The 15,469-nt window shown below is 51.3% G+C and overlaps 1 protein-coding gene across 2 annotated transcripts in view; it reads right to left on the minus strand.

The window, feature by feature from the left end:
* The window catches only part of HPSE2 (heparanase 2 (inactive)), a 110,020-nt gene extending 104,905 nt beyond the window's left edge, over positions 1-5,115 (minus strand). For both annotated transcript variants that reach the window (XM_061459038.1, XM_061459037.1), the window contains exons 1-2: positions 4,519-5,115; positions 3,265-3,422 (exon numbers count right to left, since the gene is read on the minus strand). In XM_061459038.1, coding sequence (XP_061315022.1) covers positions 3,265-3,422; positions 4,519-4,778 — 418 coding nt within the window. In that variant the 5' untranslated portion in view covers positions 4,779-5,115. The remainder of the gene's footprint in view (positions 1-3,264; positions 3,423-4,518) is intronic.
* Between the last annotated feature and the right edge of the window lie 10,354 nt (positions 5,116-15,469).

The raw sequence follows: 15,469 nt of genomic DNA on the forward strand, positions 1-15,469 counted from the left end.
ACCACAGATCACTCATCACTTTATTACCTTTACTGCCCAAACATGACTGGTCTGGACTGGGGTGAGGCTGCTGAGTTACAAAGGGAAGACACTGCACACACCTGGTATTGCACAATACTTCCAGGTCTGTGCTTCCAGGAAGAAACTGTACAAGAAAATAATGACCCTGAAGCCTAAAGGAAACACCTTATTTCAGAAAAATTAAGTACATTTTAGATACAAGTCAAAAGCAACTACTATAACCCTCAGAGAGCACCCGCGGTCTCTGTGGAGGAAGGGAGAGGAAAAGATGGGCTGGTGAAGCCAAAAGCATTTCTAGATAAAGGCAGTTTTCAGAAGGTGGAGGCAAGCATGGCTGTAACAGTTTGAAAGGAAAATAACCATCATTTTAAATGTAAGGGAAAGAATAGCATGAATCTTTGAGGAGGACCGATTTTCAGGAAGATGGGGCACTATGGAGATAGAAAAGGCAATTAAAGGTAGCAGTGAGGAAGGAATACCTGGTCTGGAGGGAAATGGGGTGACAGAGTGGGATGTACAACACAAATATCCCTGCACACAGACTGATTCAAACTCCAGCAAGCATGGTCACAGGGCAGAGGATCCATGAAGGATGCTGCAAAGCAGCCCTGTTGAATGCCTGAGATGGCCCTGCTGGGGTGGCCTGTGTAGAGAAGTGCAGCTGCCTGTGACATGAATACCACACACAGAATTACTCACTAGTAACTGCTGTCCTCTGAGCAGTCTTGTACATGTGCCCTTCACCTCTTGGTCCTTCATCTTGCTGAGTTGCTGCATCCAAGAAGAACATAAGGTGTGCCCTTCCCTCCCCATCTATGCACAGGCCATATTGGAACACAAGGCATAGGAGCACCCTTTGGGCTGCAAAGAGCATCCAGGCGATGGGGTCCCAGGCTGGAGGTCTGAGTGCACCCACAGGGTGAACAGGCAAAAAGACAATCACTTGAAGCAGAAAACAATTGAGCTATCACTTGTCACATCACTAAAAATCGCTAAGGTGACATATAAAACTTAGACATGCACTGATTTCTCTTCTAATTATTTCCTGACTTTGTAACTAATTGAGCCCCCTGATTTCTTCCCTGCTCCCATGGCACTGAAGCTTAGAGAAGACTTTTCAGAAAATAAATGCTGGACCTGCAAAAGCCCACAGACACAGAAAACAACACCAACCACCCCAGATAAACTGGGAAGGAGGAAGGGTACCTATCAGGATGCTTGCTGGCTCCCCCACTCTCAGGTGCTGATTGCCATCTTTCTTCTGTCTACTCAGGCTGTAAGTTCCTTGCAGCAAGGGCATCCACTTGCATGTTCGTGCATGCCCTGATCCCAGGCAGGTCTTGGGTGAGCCACAGATAAGGGAACAAAAACCAGACCAGTGGTCCAAAAGGATAAGATGGCTGCTCAGATCCGATACAGAGAGGCAAAGAACTGCAGTGGCATCAGGTTTTCATTTTGGAGAGCTGGATCCCTCTAGAGAAGTGCTCAGCACAGCCTCGGCGCAAAAAGATGCCAGCTACTAGCAACTCTAGCCCTGGAGTTTTCACCCAGATCTGAAGAGCAAATACAAAAGCTTTACTTCCAGGCAGGAAATCCCTTTTACCACACCTTTCTGATTTACACCGATGCTTGATACACACCACATGTGTCCCCTCCTTCCCTCACCCACATTTGCAATGGTTCTGTTCCATATTTAAGTGATGAAAAGTTAAGACCTGTGGTTATGGCTTCTATGAGAAGCTTCATTTTGAAGGGCTGCTACATTTCAACTTTATTGCTATGAGGAAAAACTGGAAAAAACACCAAAAGCTTTCAGTCCTTCCCTAACATGAAAGCTGTTGTGAAGACATTTAATAAGTTTGTCTCCTGCAAGCTGTTGAAATATTAGAAGTGGGAAAATTTATTCCTACAAATGTTTTGTATGAGTCCCATCCACGATTTTATGCACTACACTTAATTTCTTCTGTTTGAGGTGTTTGCGGCAGGTTTGGTCAGCATTTTCTCCTGAAGTGCATCTCAGCAAGCAAAGTTTACAGCAAACCTGCCGCCTGAGATTTGTTACGAGGAGAAATAAAACAAGGAATAACATCGGGATTGCTCCGGCCAAGAGACCAGGCGAAAGACAGAACACACAAACTTACCCACCTGCCTGCGGGTGGGAATAGAGGGACATTCATCTCGGTGAGATCAGAAGTTACGTGGGGGAACAGCGGGAGTGAGAGCCATCAGAAAACTGGCAAATGCATCTGCTTTTTCCATTCAGCACTGTGCTGCTGACTAGATCTCTGCGAAACTTCCTCTGTTCCACAAACCTGCCCACTGGGATCTGTCTGGCATTAATTGGCCTTCAAAATTACTTATGGAAATATCTTCAGCTGATTTTTGTAAGTCATTGAGCAAGGAAAAATACCCAAAGGTTTGGGTTGGTTTTGATTTTTTTTGGTGTTTTGGTTTTTTTTTTTGTTTGCTTGGTTGGTTGTTTTTTTTTCCTTTAAAAAAAAGAAGCAAGAGAAAAATCAATAAATTCTTGCATGCGGACATGGTAGTCTGCTGCTTAAAATAAACGCCTTAAGACGGACTTGGCCCTGACTTTCCTACGAAGTTTCTTTGTGTGAATTAAGGGCCGCAAAAGGCGAAGCTAGGGGAGGAAGGTAGAGGTGCGGAAAGCCGTGGGTCAGGCAGCGACTTTCGGAAAGACCTACAGTGGCAGCGGGGTCCCGAGGGGGAGCGATCAGGGTCTGTAAGAAGCCCCGGGACTGCGGCGGGCGGAGAAACGCGGAACGACGCCGAGGTCCTTGAGGAAAAGCAAGGCTCCCCGCGGGAAGGTTGAGCGGTGCGTGCACAGGCATCCCGGGACGGCAGTGCCCGGTCCCCGGCAGGAGCGGCAAAGCCACTCTGCGGACGGCAGTGCCCGCTCAAGGCTCGAGAGCGAAGGGAGCGGCAGAGCGGTGGAGGAACACGAAAAGCCCCTGTTCCCGGTGCCGGCCTTTTGTTCCCGGGGCCGGCATCCACCGGATGCACCGGTAACGAGTGATCTGGCTCCACCGAGCAGTCCTGCTCGTCCCGCTCGGGAAGAAAAGAGTACGTGGGAGGTTCCCCTGCCCGGTGCCCGGCGGCGGCGCTGCCCGGTATCTGCGCGGCTCCGCGTGGGCACAGGGAGAGCGGGGCAGGCGGAGCGGGACCGCCCGGCGCCCGCAAACCCCCGCTGCCGCTCCCGCCCCATGTCCCGAACTCGGAGCTCACCGTCCTCGTAGTTCTTGAGGTAGTAGTCGGGGCCGGGCCCGCCGCGGCTCTTGGCCGGGTTCTTCACGTTGTGGAACTGCAGAAAGTCCGTCCTCTTGCCCGCGAAGCGTAGGAAGGCGGGGGCCAGGCCCCGCGCCAGGGTCACCAGCCGCCGGGAGCTGGGGAGAGGAGAGACCGGGCTGAGGGCGCCGCGGGACGGGACGAACCTCCCTGCCTCGGTCCCGGGGACGACCGGCGGCCACGGGGCTTAGAAGACCATCCGTTACCCTGCAGGGCCCTGCTGCCCGGTGCGCTGCGGGTACCACGGCGGCGGAGTCCAGCTGTGGGGCTTTGCGCCAGCCGAGCAAAGCGGCCCGGGAGCGGGGAGCCGCCCCAACCGCCGGTGGTGGCCCGAGGCCGGCAGGACCCTGATAATAACCCTCTCCCCGCTCACCCGCGGCGTCCCCCGGACAAGTGCAGCAGCGTCCCGGACGCAGAAGCGCTCACCGCCCCGCGCAGCCCTGCCGCACCACACGGGAACACGGGACCGTGCCGCGGGCCGAGCAGCAGCGGAGGGGAGGGGAGCTGAGCAGAGTGAAGCGGAGAGGGGAGGAAAGGAAGGGGGAAGCCGGCCAGACTCCGCTTCGCCCGCTCCTTCACCGGAGGCTGCCGCAGCCGAAGACTCTCGGAACGGGCGTGCGGTGGAGACCCGCTCTCCCTTCCCGACTTACCCAGCAGGGAGAGGGCTTTCTGGCCGTCCCAGCGCCTCCAGGCCGCGGCCGCTCCGCACCGCCGGTGGAGCCCAGCGCAGCTGCAGCCCTACTCTGCCCCCCTCGCAGAGCTGGAAGTCCGGGGAGCGGAGGGCTCTGAAGACCTGGCCGACACCCCGCTTTCCGGCCGTCGGGACCCAGGAAAGGCTCAGCTCGGCTCGGCAGGCGGCCCCATTCCTCCTGCTGCTTTTTGATTTGTTTTTTAGGGTTTGTGGTTTTTTTTTCCCCTGTGCTGCCTCGGCCCCGTGTTGTGCTTAATTATTTTATTGTTCAGGGGAGCGGTTGTTGGAGTGAGGGGAGCACGACATTTTTGCAGTCATAATTGATAAGTCTCCGAAATGCTTTCTCCATTGCAAACATGTGCATCTTAATGGAAACCATGGCCTCGCTCCCTCCGTCACAACGAGCGCCGCCAGCAGCGCGGAGCCCGGCGGGGCTGGGCTGCGGGGCCGCCGGGGCGCCCCGCGGGCGGCTTGGGAAGGGCGCCGGGGGGCTCCTGCCTTACCTTAAGAAATCGAGCCAGCCATCATGAATGATGGAGGGGTCCAGCTGCAGGGAGAGGAAATTCTCACTGATTATCCTGACAGGGCTCTTGGTGTTGACATCAAGGAGAATGAGAGTCCTTCCCTTCACACCTGGAGGTTTCTCCACTGGCAGCGCTCTCCTGTCCCCGGCCTGGGAGGACAGCGAGAAGGTGGCCATGAGAGCCAGCCCAGGTGCCATCAGGGCTAAGAGCCCGGGGGGGCAGGAGCTGGGACAGGGCATGCCGGAGAGCAGGAAACCCCTAATTAGCTCGCTGTCTGCAGGGGCTCGCTGGTGGCTAATTGTCCTTATCTAAAGTGTGGGGAGCTCTGCCTTTTTTTGCAATGTTTTGGTGCTGGTGGAGGGGAACTCACGCCCCTGACCAGCCTTTCTCGCAGCCGGTGCCAAGACTCCATGCAGCCAGCACCGCCCCTTTAAGAGATGCAGGCTCCAGACATTTTTAACTTTTTGAAGGTAAGGGGAGGCTCCTGGTTTAACCCCCTCGGCTCGGGGCCCGCCGCCCCACCGCAGCCCCGAGCTTTCGCTTTGCTCCAGCTCCGCAGCTCACCGGCGGCCGCTTTCCGGGACGGGAGTTCTCGGACAGCCCAAAACCGGGCCGGAGCCGGTACACCGAGGAGCCCGGGACCGGAGCACGGAGGCAGCCCAGCACGGCCCCAGCTTGTCCGCGGCTGCAGGAACGGCCGAGGCGGTAAGGCAGCGCGGGCGGCCCTGGCTATAGGAAAGCGAGGTTAATCACCCCCAAAAAAACCCGCGATACCCACGGGGAGAGCTCAGCCCCGACCGAGCCGGGACCCGCCGTGCCGGGTGGGGCCCCCGGGACTGAGCTCTGACGGTTCCGCGGGACCGACGGGAGCAGCGGGGCTGGGGGTCGCCAGCAGCCTGAAGCCCGGTCCCGGTACACGCGGCTGGCCCCGCCCAAAGTCACCGGCTCTGCCGGGCCGCTCACGAAGACCCGTCGAGGACAGAGACCCGCGGAATCTGGCCACCCGCAGCCCTTTCCCTTCGGATTCAGGGTCCAGCGGTGCCCGACCCGCGTCGGGGAAGGGAGAGGAGCGGCTGTAGCAGCGGCCTTTGTGGAAATGTCCTCATCGGCGGTGCAAAGGGCACTACCTTTTGGTTCGATGGAACCGACGATGTAGCCGGCGCCAGGGCCAGCTCGTGGCCGCTGCCTGCGGGACGCCCCGGGCTCGGTGTGCTGCAGCGATGAAACCGGCCACGGTTCTCGGCACTGGGAGCAGGCTGGTGACACCAGGCCCAGCATCAGTGGCCGCTGCCGAGCATCCCGAGAGAGATGGCCTCCCTCAAGGAATCTACACGGGAAGCAGGCATCTTGCCCCGCCAGCAGCTGCTTTCCGGGCAAGCGCCGCGTCCCGCACACCGGTAGCCGGTGAGCTCAGGGACATATAACGCGCCATACCTGAGCCCTCCGCCTCCGCCGCTGCCCTTGCCCACCTCGGCTCCACCTTCACCCAGACCAAGCAGCACGCAGGGCTCAGATGTCGCTGCCTTGACCGGCAGGGCTGGAAATGGCTGGGCTGAGACGGGCCCAGTGCGGCCCTTCGGGGCCCCGCAGCCCCGGGGATGGGGCTCCAGCAGCACCATCTGCCGGTGAGGGACCCGGCGCAGCCGGGAACAGGCACCCACCTGCGGGCTCCCCCGCGCCGGGGTCGGGAAATGCCGAGGCTGCGGCGAGCGGTGGGGCTGCGGGACAGAGACACAAGTAGCGCCCTGAGCCGGGCCGCTCTGAGCCACATGGAAGAGCGGACCAGACGACAGGGCCCCGCCAGCAGCCCTCGGGGAGCCTGTCCATGCTCGGGTACGAGCGGCGAGCTCCGCAGGCAGGGCCAAGGGCACTCCCGGCGCACCGGCAGCCTGTTGTCCCGGCAGGGCTCCCCGCTGCTGGGACCCCCATCCCGCTCCTCCCAGTGCCCGTGAGGAGCCACCTGCGCTCTTCGTCCTTCGCAGCGGGGGTCCTGGAGGCCGAGGGAGAGGACCCGGTGTGTCCCACGGCGGCAGGTCCCGGAGCTCGGTAAGCTCGGCTGATCCCCGCACAAAGTGGAGAAGCTTGGGCCTGGATCCTGGGGAAGGCAGTGAACGCCGTCTCCCGTGGACATCTCCTTTCTCCTCGTTTCTGCCCCACGAAACACTTCAAGCCTATCTCTCCAGGGGCAGCCCTGCTGCCAGACCCGGGCTACACAAGCAGGGGTTGCGGGAGCCCGGAGTCACTGTGCAATTAATAGTAACGGAGCTGGCGGAGGATGAAACATACCTTTGGCTCTGCTAGGGGTGAGCAGGGAGAGCACAAACCAGGATTTACTGTGAAACCCATCCCGGTAAGGAGGAGACGGGAGCTGGGCTCAAAACGCGCCTCGCTGCCAGGCGCAGCTCAGGCTGACAAAAAGCAGTAAAGGGACGCCCGGAGCAGCGGGGCTTTGAGCGCTAGAAGAAATAAGAGGATCCGGGGGAAAGGGCTGTGCAATTTCAGCTGTGCAAAGCCCTGGCATCCCGGGACAGGAAGAAGGCAATTTAAGCCTGGAGACTTGTATTCGCCTGCAAATGTTTCAGCCGCAGTTTGCAATGGCGCTTAGAACTGACCCAGGACCCGAAGCCTCAGCTTCGGAAGCTGCTCAATTTTTTTGGGTCACCTCCAAACACGGGACACGAGTTTCTGAATCATCTTGTTATTTTATGATTATTTTCTCCCGCATTATCAGATGTCAGCAAGGCTTCAGGGGCATTTGTTTCTCAAATCAGAGATGTGGTTACAGGCCAAAATTTTGTGCCGCGTCTCCTGCTAAGGATGCCTCTATTTTAAAACGAAACTCTAGCGGGTTAGGTAGAAAAAGACAAATTGTCCCATTTAACCTCCTTTACACATATATTTTCCCCTTACAAACTTCTTTGGAAATGTGTTTATTCTGAAACGTTCCTTACAATTAGTCTCTGCTTCGAACGCAAACTCCGGATGCAGCGAAGTCACTTATCTGCGGAGACATCACCAACAACATAAAACAGCAGGGAAAGGAGCAGAAAGTCTCCCAGCTGCCGGGGTCAGCTTCCAGATTCTGGGAAGAAGGCGCTAAAGAACATATTCCCTTACCTGTCTCAGCTTTCCAGACCAACAGCTGGAGCCTGCCCCGATCCGTTGGCCTCGGAAAAGCAATTGCACCCCTTTTCGTATCTGGCCACAGCAAGGGCAAGGCGAACCTAAAAAATTCACCGGTTTGAGGGTTTGGTTTTAAAATAAATGGTAGGTTTGCTATAGAAGCCCTTTAAACTCTAAAAGGCTTTGATTATTATCTCTGAGCGGTGGGGCAGTAAGGGAGGTGCGGGAGCCCCGAGAATTACCGGCACCGCTCGGGGCTGGTCCAGGAACCTGCAAGGAGGGGGCACAGCTCACCTCCTTCACAGCAATGCAAACCAGATAGGAGGCATCTCGATTTACACCAGCTGCGACCTTGCTCGCCGTGCACAGGGCGGTGAAGCGCTGGTCCTTTCTTGTATTACGATAATTAGTTTAGAAAGCCTGACTCACATAAAAGCTATCTATAAAGATTTACTCGCGGTTTTGTCGATTTGGAAATACGTTTCTCCTTTTTCCATCTACTCTAAACCTGCTGGTTTTAATCTCCAAAACAGTCACTGGGAAAAAAAAAAAAAAACACACACAAAAAAAAAACAAAAACGGGGGAGGAGAAGCATTTCTATAAAGAGTTTAACCAAAGCACATTAAATATTTTCCCAACATCACCAAATAAACAACAATCCTCCAGCTCCCTATAAACTATTTAAAGCATGTCATATCATCTCTTCTGCTCTTGCCAATGAACTTTCCTTTTAATTTATAAGTATATTAGAGCAGGGGCCTGTCTTTTTGTGTATATTTGCAAAACGTTTGGCACCCTTTCAGTCAGTTGCAGTTCACAAACACTTAAAACTGCATTTAACTTCGTTATTATAGGTAGTTCGCCTTTTCCTTGCTTTTGTAGAGCTACTGCCTGTGAAAGTGCTTGTTGTAAATCGTCTGAGCAGTTGTTGAAGGGTTTCAGTACATGAAACCTCTTTGGACGGCAGGACTGACTGGGGCGGGCGGGGGGGGGGGGGAAGGCAGAGGGTGGGGAAGAGAGAAGAAAAAGCACAGCGGAAATTTAAGCCGAGATCTCAGACTGTACAAATCGGCCTGAAAGGAAATGGGGGAAATCTCCTTAGGATGAACATTTTTAGTTCACTAGAAAATAAACTTCTGCTCATAAATGATGAAAGTTATTATCATCAGAGGATGTGCTGTACCAAACAAACCTCCATTAGGCTGGGAAGGATAAAACAGGCTAGACAGCCTTTAAAAAAAAAACCCAGTCATCATGTCTTTGATTCCCAAGATATCAACCATGTCTGTTTCTGTAGTGCTGTCAAGTAAACCTGAGTTATGGATGCTCTAAAAAAGCCAACAAGGAGAAAATTCAGCAAGTGACAATTAAGAGCGTTATCTATAGATACTTTACCAAAATACACTTTCTTTTGAGACTCTCAAGTTCTTGCCCTGTACCATGGCATGACAATTTCTGAGAAGAAGAGTAAGCCCAGGGAATGTGGTAAATCTGTGGTCATCACACCACTCAATTGCATGACAGACTCCTTTTATTGAGGCTTTTTCTCTTTCTGCACTTCAGTGCCCATCATTTTCACAAGAGGCTTAACGTCTGGAATGCAACCTCCTAAAACTGCCAGTGTCAAGGTGGGTGCTGCACAGTGAACTCCACTGCTGAAACCATTTTCTAGCACATTTATGTATCACATCTAACCTGAACAAGCAGGCAGAGGACAGTTCCTCAGTTTAATACAGTATTGGTGCATTGCTCTTTAACGTAGATGACCTGGGATGTTCTGTAACAAGCAAACATACCTAGGCTCAGAGGACTGGCTGGCTAGGCAGCTCATTGACAGCAGGAGGAAAGCAAGCCTACTGAGAGCGCTTCCTTCCTCCCTATGAGCAAAAGCAAGGCATCAATCAAAACCAACTGCCTGGTTGGAAAAAACACAGTTAGCAGTGCTCTTTGCCTTTTGCCATCATGAAACAAACACAAACTGGTATTACCAAGTCCAGTCATAGGAAAATAGAGCACGGTGCTGCCAGGCTTTCCTCTGAGAGTCATTCTGTACTCACTAGCTGCCTAATTAAGAAAACTATAGAAAAAGGCGACATGGACAAAAAGAAGGCACTGGTCTCATAAAGGTTGTGGATGTGGGCTCTCCCTAGCTGGCACACCATGGGAAGCCACATGAGAAACTGGGGGGTGAAGGTGCACTAAAGCTAAAGGCAGCTGCTGGTTCATGATCTCTTTTCTTTTTTTCTTTTTGTAACTTAATTTCCAGCACTGTGAGCAGTTAGACACCATATACTCTGCTGGAATAAACTGCATTTATTCTTTTCCTCAGTCCTAGTCTCAAACATACTCAGACTAGCACAGGTACCCTAGTCCTGGAGATTTGTCTATGGAGAGAGACAGGGAGTTCCCGAAGTGTCTATCTCCCAAAAGACGTTTTGAGGCTCTTGAAAAACTAAGATGCACAATTTCCATCAAGCTGTGGGAACTGCTCCTGAGGCTGGTCAAACTGGGTGTCATCCCAGCGGGCAGAAATCCCCTTTGTCCACTGCCTCTTCAGCAAGCAGAAAAAACATCCACATAGTGACTGAGGATACCTCTGTGTATGACAGCACCCTTTGACAGAGTTGGATTCCCAAACTTCCCTGTAGTCATCAATGGCTGGGTCTGATTTAGCTGTTGTCTTTTGTACCTTGAGTAGAAGCAAGTCAGGGGAACAAAGCACCAGTGAGAACCAGAGCTCTGCAGATCTCCAAAGACCACAATAGCCTCAGAAACACTTCCAGCAAACTAAGCCCAGCCCTGAGGAGCAGAGAAATGTGTAGAATTATCATTTCACATCATCATGTGAAAAGGAAAGAGAAGTGAATATGCCAATTTTGCAAGCCTGAGAATGAATGTGAACAAGTATCTGTCCCACCATCTGGGAGGAGATGATAGAGGTGAAGGAAGAGGGAATACAGGGGGGATGGTAAAAGTTCAGAGACCTATTTTTCTGGAGGGATGCTTCACATTCCAGCAAAAAAACTGAAGGAAGTGGACATGAGGAGTAGATCAGAGAGGGGAAATAGGAAGATGGATGAAGTGCAAGGCTGGAGGAGCAAACGAGTCAATTACAAAAAAAAGAGGAAGGGACTGTGTGCAGAAACCAACGAGGAGATGGAGCTCAGGGGACAAAGGAGCAGCCAAAATGCTCTCAAGGCAGAGATGTTGCTGGGGTGAGAGAGACAGGAAAAATTGGAATTCCAGGTAATGATAAAATCGTAAACCTCTGTCCTCTCTATTTGATTATGGCACCTCTGTCACCAACTTTGTCAGGACAACTGAGCATGGCCCTGCTATAGACAGGAGAAATCAACTATGTTAAAGCTGCAAGCCATTGGTGTTTGTAGAGAAATCAGAAGCAACACATGAAATTCAGCTAGAGAGCAAGAGGAGGAAGTGCTGAGAACTGTGGGTCATGCCTGACAACCAGAGAGACAGACGAAGGAGAAACAAAGTGAAATGCCAGCAGTGTAGAAGCAGTGAATGCCCAGAAGGAACCCAGGAGATGAATAGGGCCAGAAATGAGCACCACTGGACATTGGTGAAAGGATGAGAGGCCAGCAGTGACATCACTGGGCTGTAATGGAGGGAAGAGGAGACAGGCTGAAGCTGGATAGACCTTAAACCAATACTCTGCTTCCATTGCCTCATGAAAGCTCTCAAATAAATCCAGAAAAACTTTCTGCATAAATTCCAAGAACAGCAGTTAAGTTCCTGAGCTCTTTAAGGTGGTGATGCAGACAAAGGTCTGCAAGCATCACTTGTAAGGTTGAAACCATGCAAACACACAGTCTGCCTGCAGCTTCACACAAATCTGACATAAACCCTATCCCTCCTACTGACAGTGAGCAAGCAAATAGCTCCTTTCCCTGTCTTGAGATCAATGGGGCAGAAGAAAAATGTTGCACGATGGCAGAGAGCACTGAGAGAAGCATTTCCACAGTTCTTACAGCAACACAGCTTCACCTCAGCACTGCTTCAGCGCTCGAATGCCTGCAGAAGTGATGGGGAAGGCACAAGGTCCATAGCCCAGGCACAGTAGTTTATTGCCCAGAAACAACTGCAGGGAAGGAGTGTATTTTCATAGGGCAGACATCTCCTTTGTCCCTTCTACCACTATCTGGGTGTTGCCTCATTTCTTCTGCCTCCACAATTTCTCTTCTGTTAGCCCTTTTTAGCAACATGGAGAAGCTATAAATAAAGCTATACAAGCAATGTAATAGGCATGCAATTGCATGTCTCTTTTCTTTGAAAAAATGATGCTTTATTTCCTGTACAATGGAAACTACAGTTTGATGTTACAGCTATTGGATTTTGACTGAATGCAGAAATTTGACTTAAACAACGACATTTCCTCCCGTATTTAGTATTACCATATGTCACTGATTATATATTTAAGTTGCAGAAATGAATTAAATTTCATGGCTTCCTCAAGTTAGATTCTCTTGGAGTGGACTGTCTTCTGTTATTAACCAAAATGCTTGGGAAACAGTTTAAATCAAACAGAGTTTTGGTATAATTTCAGGAGAAAATCAGTTATCGCAAACTGAGTGCTTAACATGTCATCATCCAGAAGGCTGCATAAACCTTTGCAAACGTGCAGCAACCCTGGCCAGCACAAAGAGGTTAGTTGAGCACCACAGAATCAGAGATGGAAAAAAAATTAAAAAGACACAATGTGTTGTTTGGAGCTCATTTGCCTGGGGTCTTATTCCTTCTGCCTCAGAAGTTATCATGCATCCCACATCTCACTGCTTACTTCACTTACTTGGGGGAAGTATCCTCTCTCAGCTGGCTAAAGAGCATTAGTGGCAATCACATTGCACGTATGTTCTGGGAGAAGCCAGCCTTGTGCTTGCTTGATTTCTTCCTGTTTTCTGGGAAAATAAAAAAATAAATTAAAATCTACATTTTCTTTCCTCCTTCTGTTTCCCATCATGATTTGGATTGCTAACATTTCTATCCCCACTAGCAGTCCCGTGGTGGATCCTGGCCCTTTTCTATAGGACCAGCAGACAGCAGAACCCCTGGGCTCCCATCAACCACAAAGGAAGTGAGCTGCAACCTGCAGCCTCTGGGACTCTGACTTCAGGCCTTAGAGTCAAGGTGATGTGAAGGACTTCACAAAATTTCCTGTGTCCACACTTCCCTCCTCCTCTAGGTCCTGCCTGGACCCATACGGTCAGGGCTGGAGGAGGACAGCCATCACCAGAGATGTCACCACCAGCAGGGGTTGTGGACGTTGCAGGTTGTGACACAGAAGCTGCAGAGGGAGCTCAGTGGTGGCAAGTATGGTGTAAAGCAGAATCTGAGCAGTCCTGGTGAGTGGGAGGTGGGTTATTATGCCTAATTGAAGAACAATGTCATAAGGGGAGAACAGTGAAAAAAGACAGATGTTTCAGCATAAGAAGAAAACAAGGGCAGCTTGCTGAAGGACTCACCAGGCAGGATACAGCCAGTACGGACCTCAGCAAGAGCCTTGCAAATTCACATCATACTTTGCCAAAGACTCAATCAATTGAGCATGTGCTAAAGCTTAGTTTGCTTTGTCTTATTTGGAGCTTTGGAAGATATTTCCTATCTTGACTCATTGAACACACTCCAGCCACACACCTGCAACTTCTGGAGTGCATCCTCTCAGCAAGAGGCTAGCTAGCACGTCGTCACTTATGCAGGGCAAATCCTACTGAAAGTGCATTGGACCACAACTTTTGCACCAGTTTACTTTTACATATAGCACATGTAAGCTAACATCTGGCAAGAACACAAGTATGTCCTGATCAAGATGGAGCTCATCGCAACAGATGGTGTATAACACTGTAGGACCAGGGTAGCTCCATCCTAGACTAGGTGTTATTCTTCTGTGTTTTTATATCCTCTGGCCACATCTTTTTGAGAGCAGAGCTATTGTTACTGAGGTTTTTCACTCCCATTGAGATCATAAGCCACACTAAACCTACAGGTCACTGCCTAGCCCTAACATCCAGGTTATTTTGCTCCTGTTGAGGCATCTCAGTACATGAAGCAGGATTCTGGCATGACTGTTTCACCGTATGTCAATATAACAAGGTTAGTAACACTCTGAACCAGATAATGCCTCCAAGCACACAGTAGCTCTGCCAGCACACACACAAGCACCACCAGTAGTTACCAATCTAACAAATAACATCTGGTGTCCATTTAGGGGTAAAGGATAGAAAAGCCAGCAAAGAGCAGCCTCCAGTGCCACCTCGAATTTCATCCTAAAGGCAAAAGTGTTCAGAAGAGAAAATCCAGCATCGAAAGGAATATTGCTGCGACTCTTAGAAGATACAAGATGTGACCAACAGCCTCTGCAGCTTTAGAGAGTTATTGTCCGAGACTGTTTTGCCAGAGGTTTATTCTGCCAGTAGAAGTACGGACAGAGATTGCCACCTTGTGGTTCCTCCTACAGTGCCACGGTGTGGTTTTTGAATTGCACTAGCCTAGACCAGTGGTTCCCAAACTGCTCTCCGAGGGTTTCTGCTGACAAGGGTACTATGGACAGGAGTACTTTCCAAGTACTTACTTAACTAAAAAAGCAAGCCTGTAATTCACAGTCTCCAGTTCCTGTACTGAGAAACTTACCAACAGAAAATATTTCAGGAATCTAACCTGCAAGTTAATAAAGATGAGTAACGACCGGCAGGGGTAAACAGCTTCCAAATGCTGTGTGATTCACGAAAAACAGATTCTCTTTACAGTATTTTCAGCATCAAGAAATCTGTGGGAAATCCATTGCTGATGACAGCCTCCAGTTTCACAAATTTGGGATGGTCTCAAACAGTAGTTCCCACGGGGCCCTAATGAGGAAGCTGCAGCCATGTGCTTGTCCCCACCACCTGCAGAGAGGAAGGCAGGAGCAGATGGATCTTGTCCCTAGCCACTCCGGGTACCACTTAAGGCAATTTGTGAGATGTAATATTGGGCAGTATAAGTTGGGGTAAGGTCTACAAAAGGAGGTTGTCAGCTGGCTCCTCCGTATGTTACACCCTGGTAGAGAAGCAGGCAGAGTTTCCCCACTGGAGCTTAGGGGTAGTTCAGAAGGGAAAGATCAGGAAGAGCGTGTGAGGCAGCACACAGCTCCTGTGAAACACCAGGGAATTAATCGAATTTTGAAGAAAGTAACCTGCCTATCCTAAAGCTGCAAGGAGCACAGATCTCCCTGGCAGCAATTCGTGCCTATCTGCCTGCTGACATACTGACACAGAAAGTGGCCCATTTTCATGGGTGCACTAATGAGTGAATCATGAGAATTTTCGGAGCACTTCCGTTTCCTCCATGGCGTTTTCTGACTGGCTTCCTGCTTTGCCACCAGTGAGCCTGTAAGCAGCCAACTCTTTTCCAGTTCTCCAGCCTCGTTTCGAGATTCTTGCGGATGTTGGTCCAGGGAAGACTCAAAAGTTTCAGAGCCTCTGAAGCGCCTTCTTCAGCACATACTCCTGAAGCCGTTTGTGTATCACATTCGTCATGAGGTGTAGACTGGAGAACAGCTGTTAGTCACCGCGTGCTGCATTTGTTTCCTAGCAAGACTGCAAAGCTAACGACTACCCGCCCTCCCATAAAAATAAATAATTAAAATCGCTCCCGCGGGAAGAAGAGAGATGAATTTGAAGGGAAGAGCAGAAGAGCCGGGCCTCAGCAGATAACAGAGGGAGGCTGACTGCAAATCCCTGCTCCACAGAGAGGGTGGGAGCGGCGCCCAGGCAGCCCCGGCAGCCCTGCACCAGATGTGGGGTGCGCGCT

Source organism: Pezoporus flaviventris, unplaced genomic scaffold (assembly GCF_033815535.1).
Source record: "Pezoporus flaviventris isolate CSIRO_AGI_PZ_B2104156 unplaced genomic scaffold, CSIRO_AGI_Pfla_v1 ptg000029l, whole genome shotgun sequence".
In the NCBI taxonomy this organism is placed as follows: Eukaryota; Metazoa; Chordata; class Aves; order Psittaciformes; family Psittacidae; genus Pezoporus; species Pezoporus flaviventris.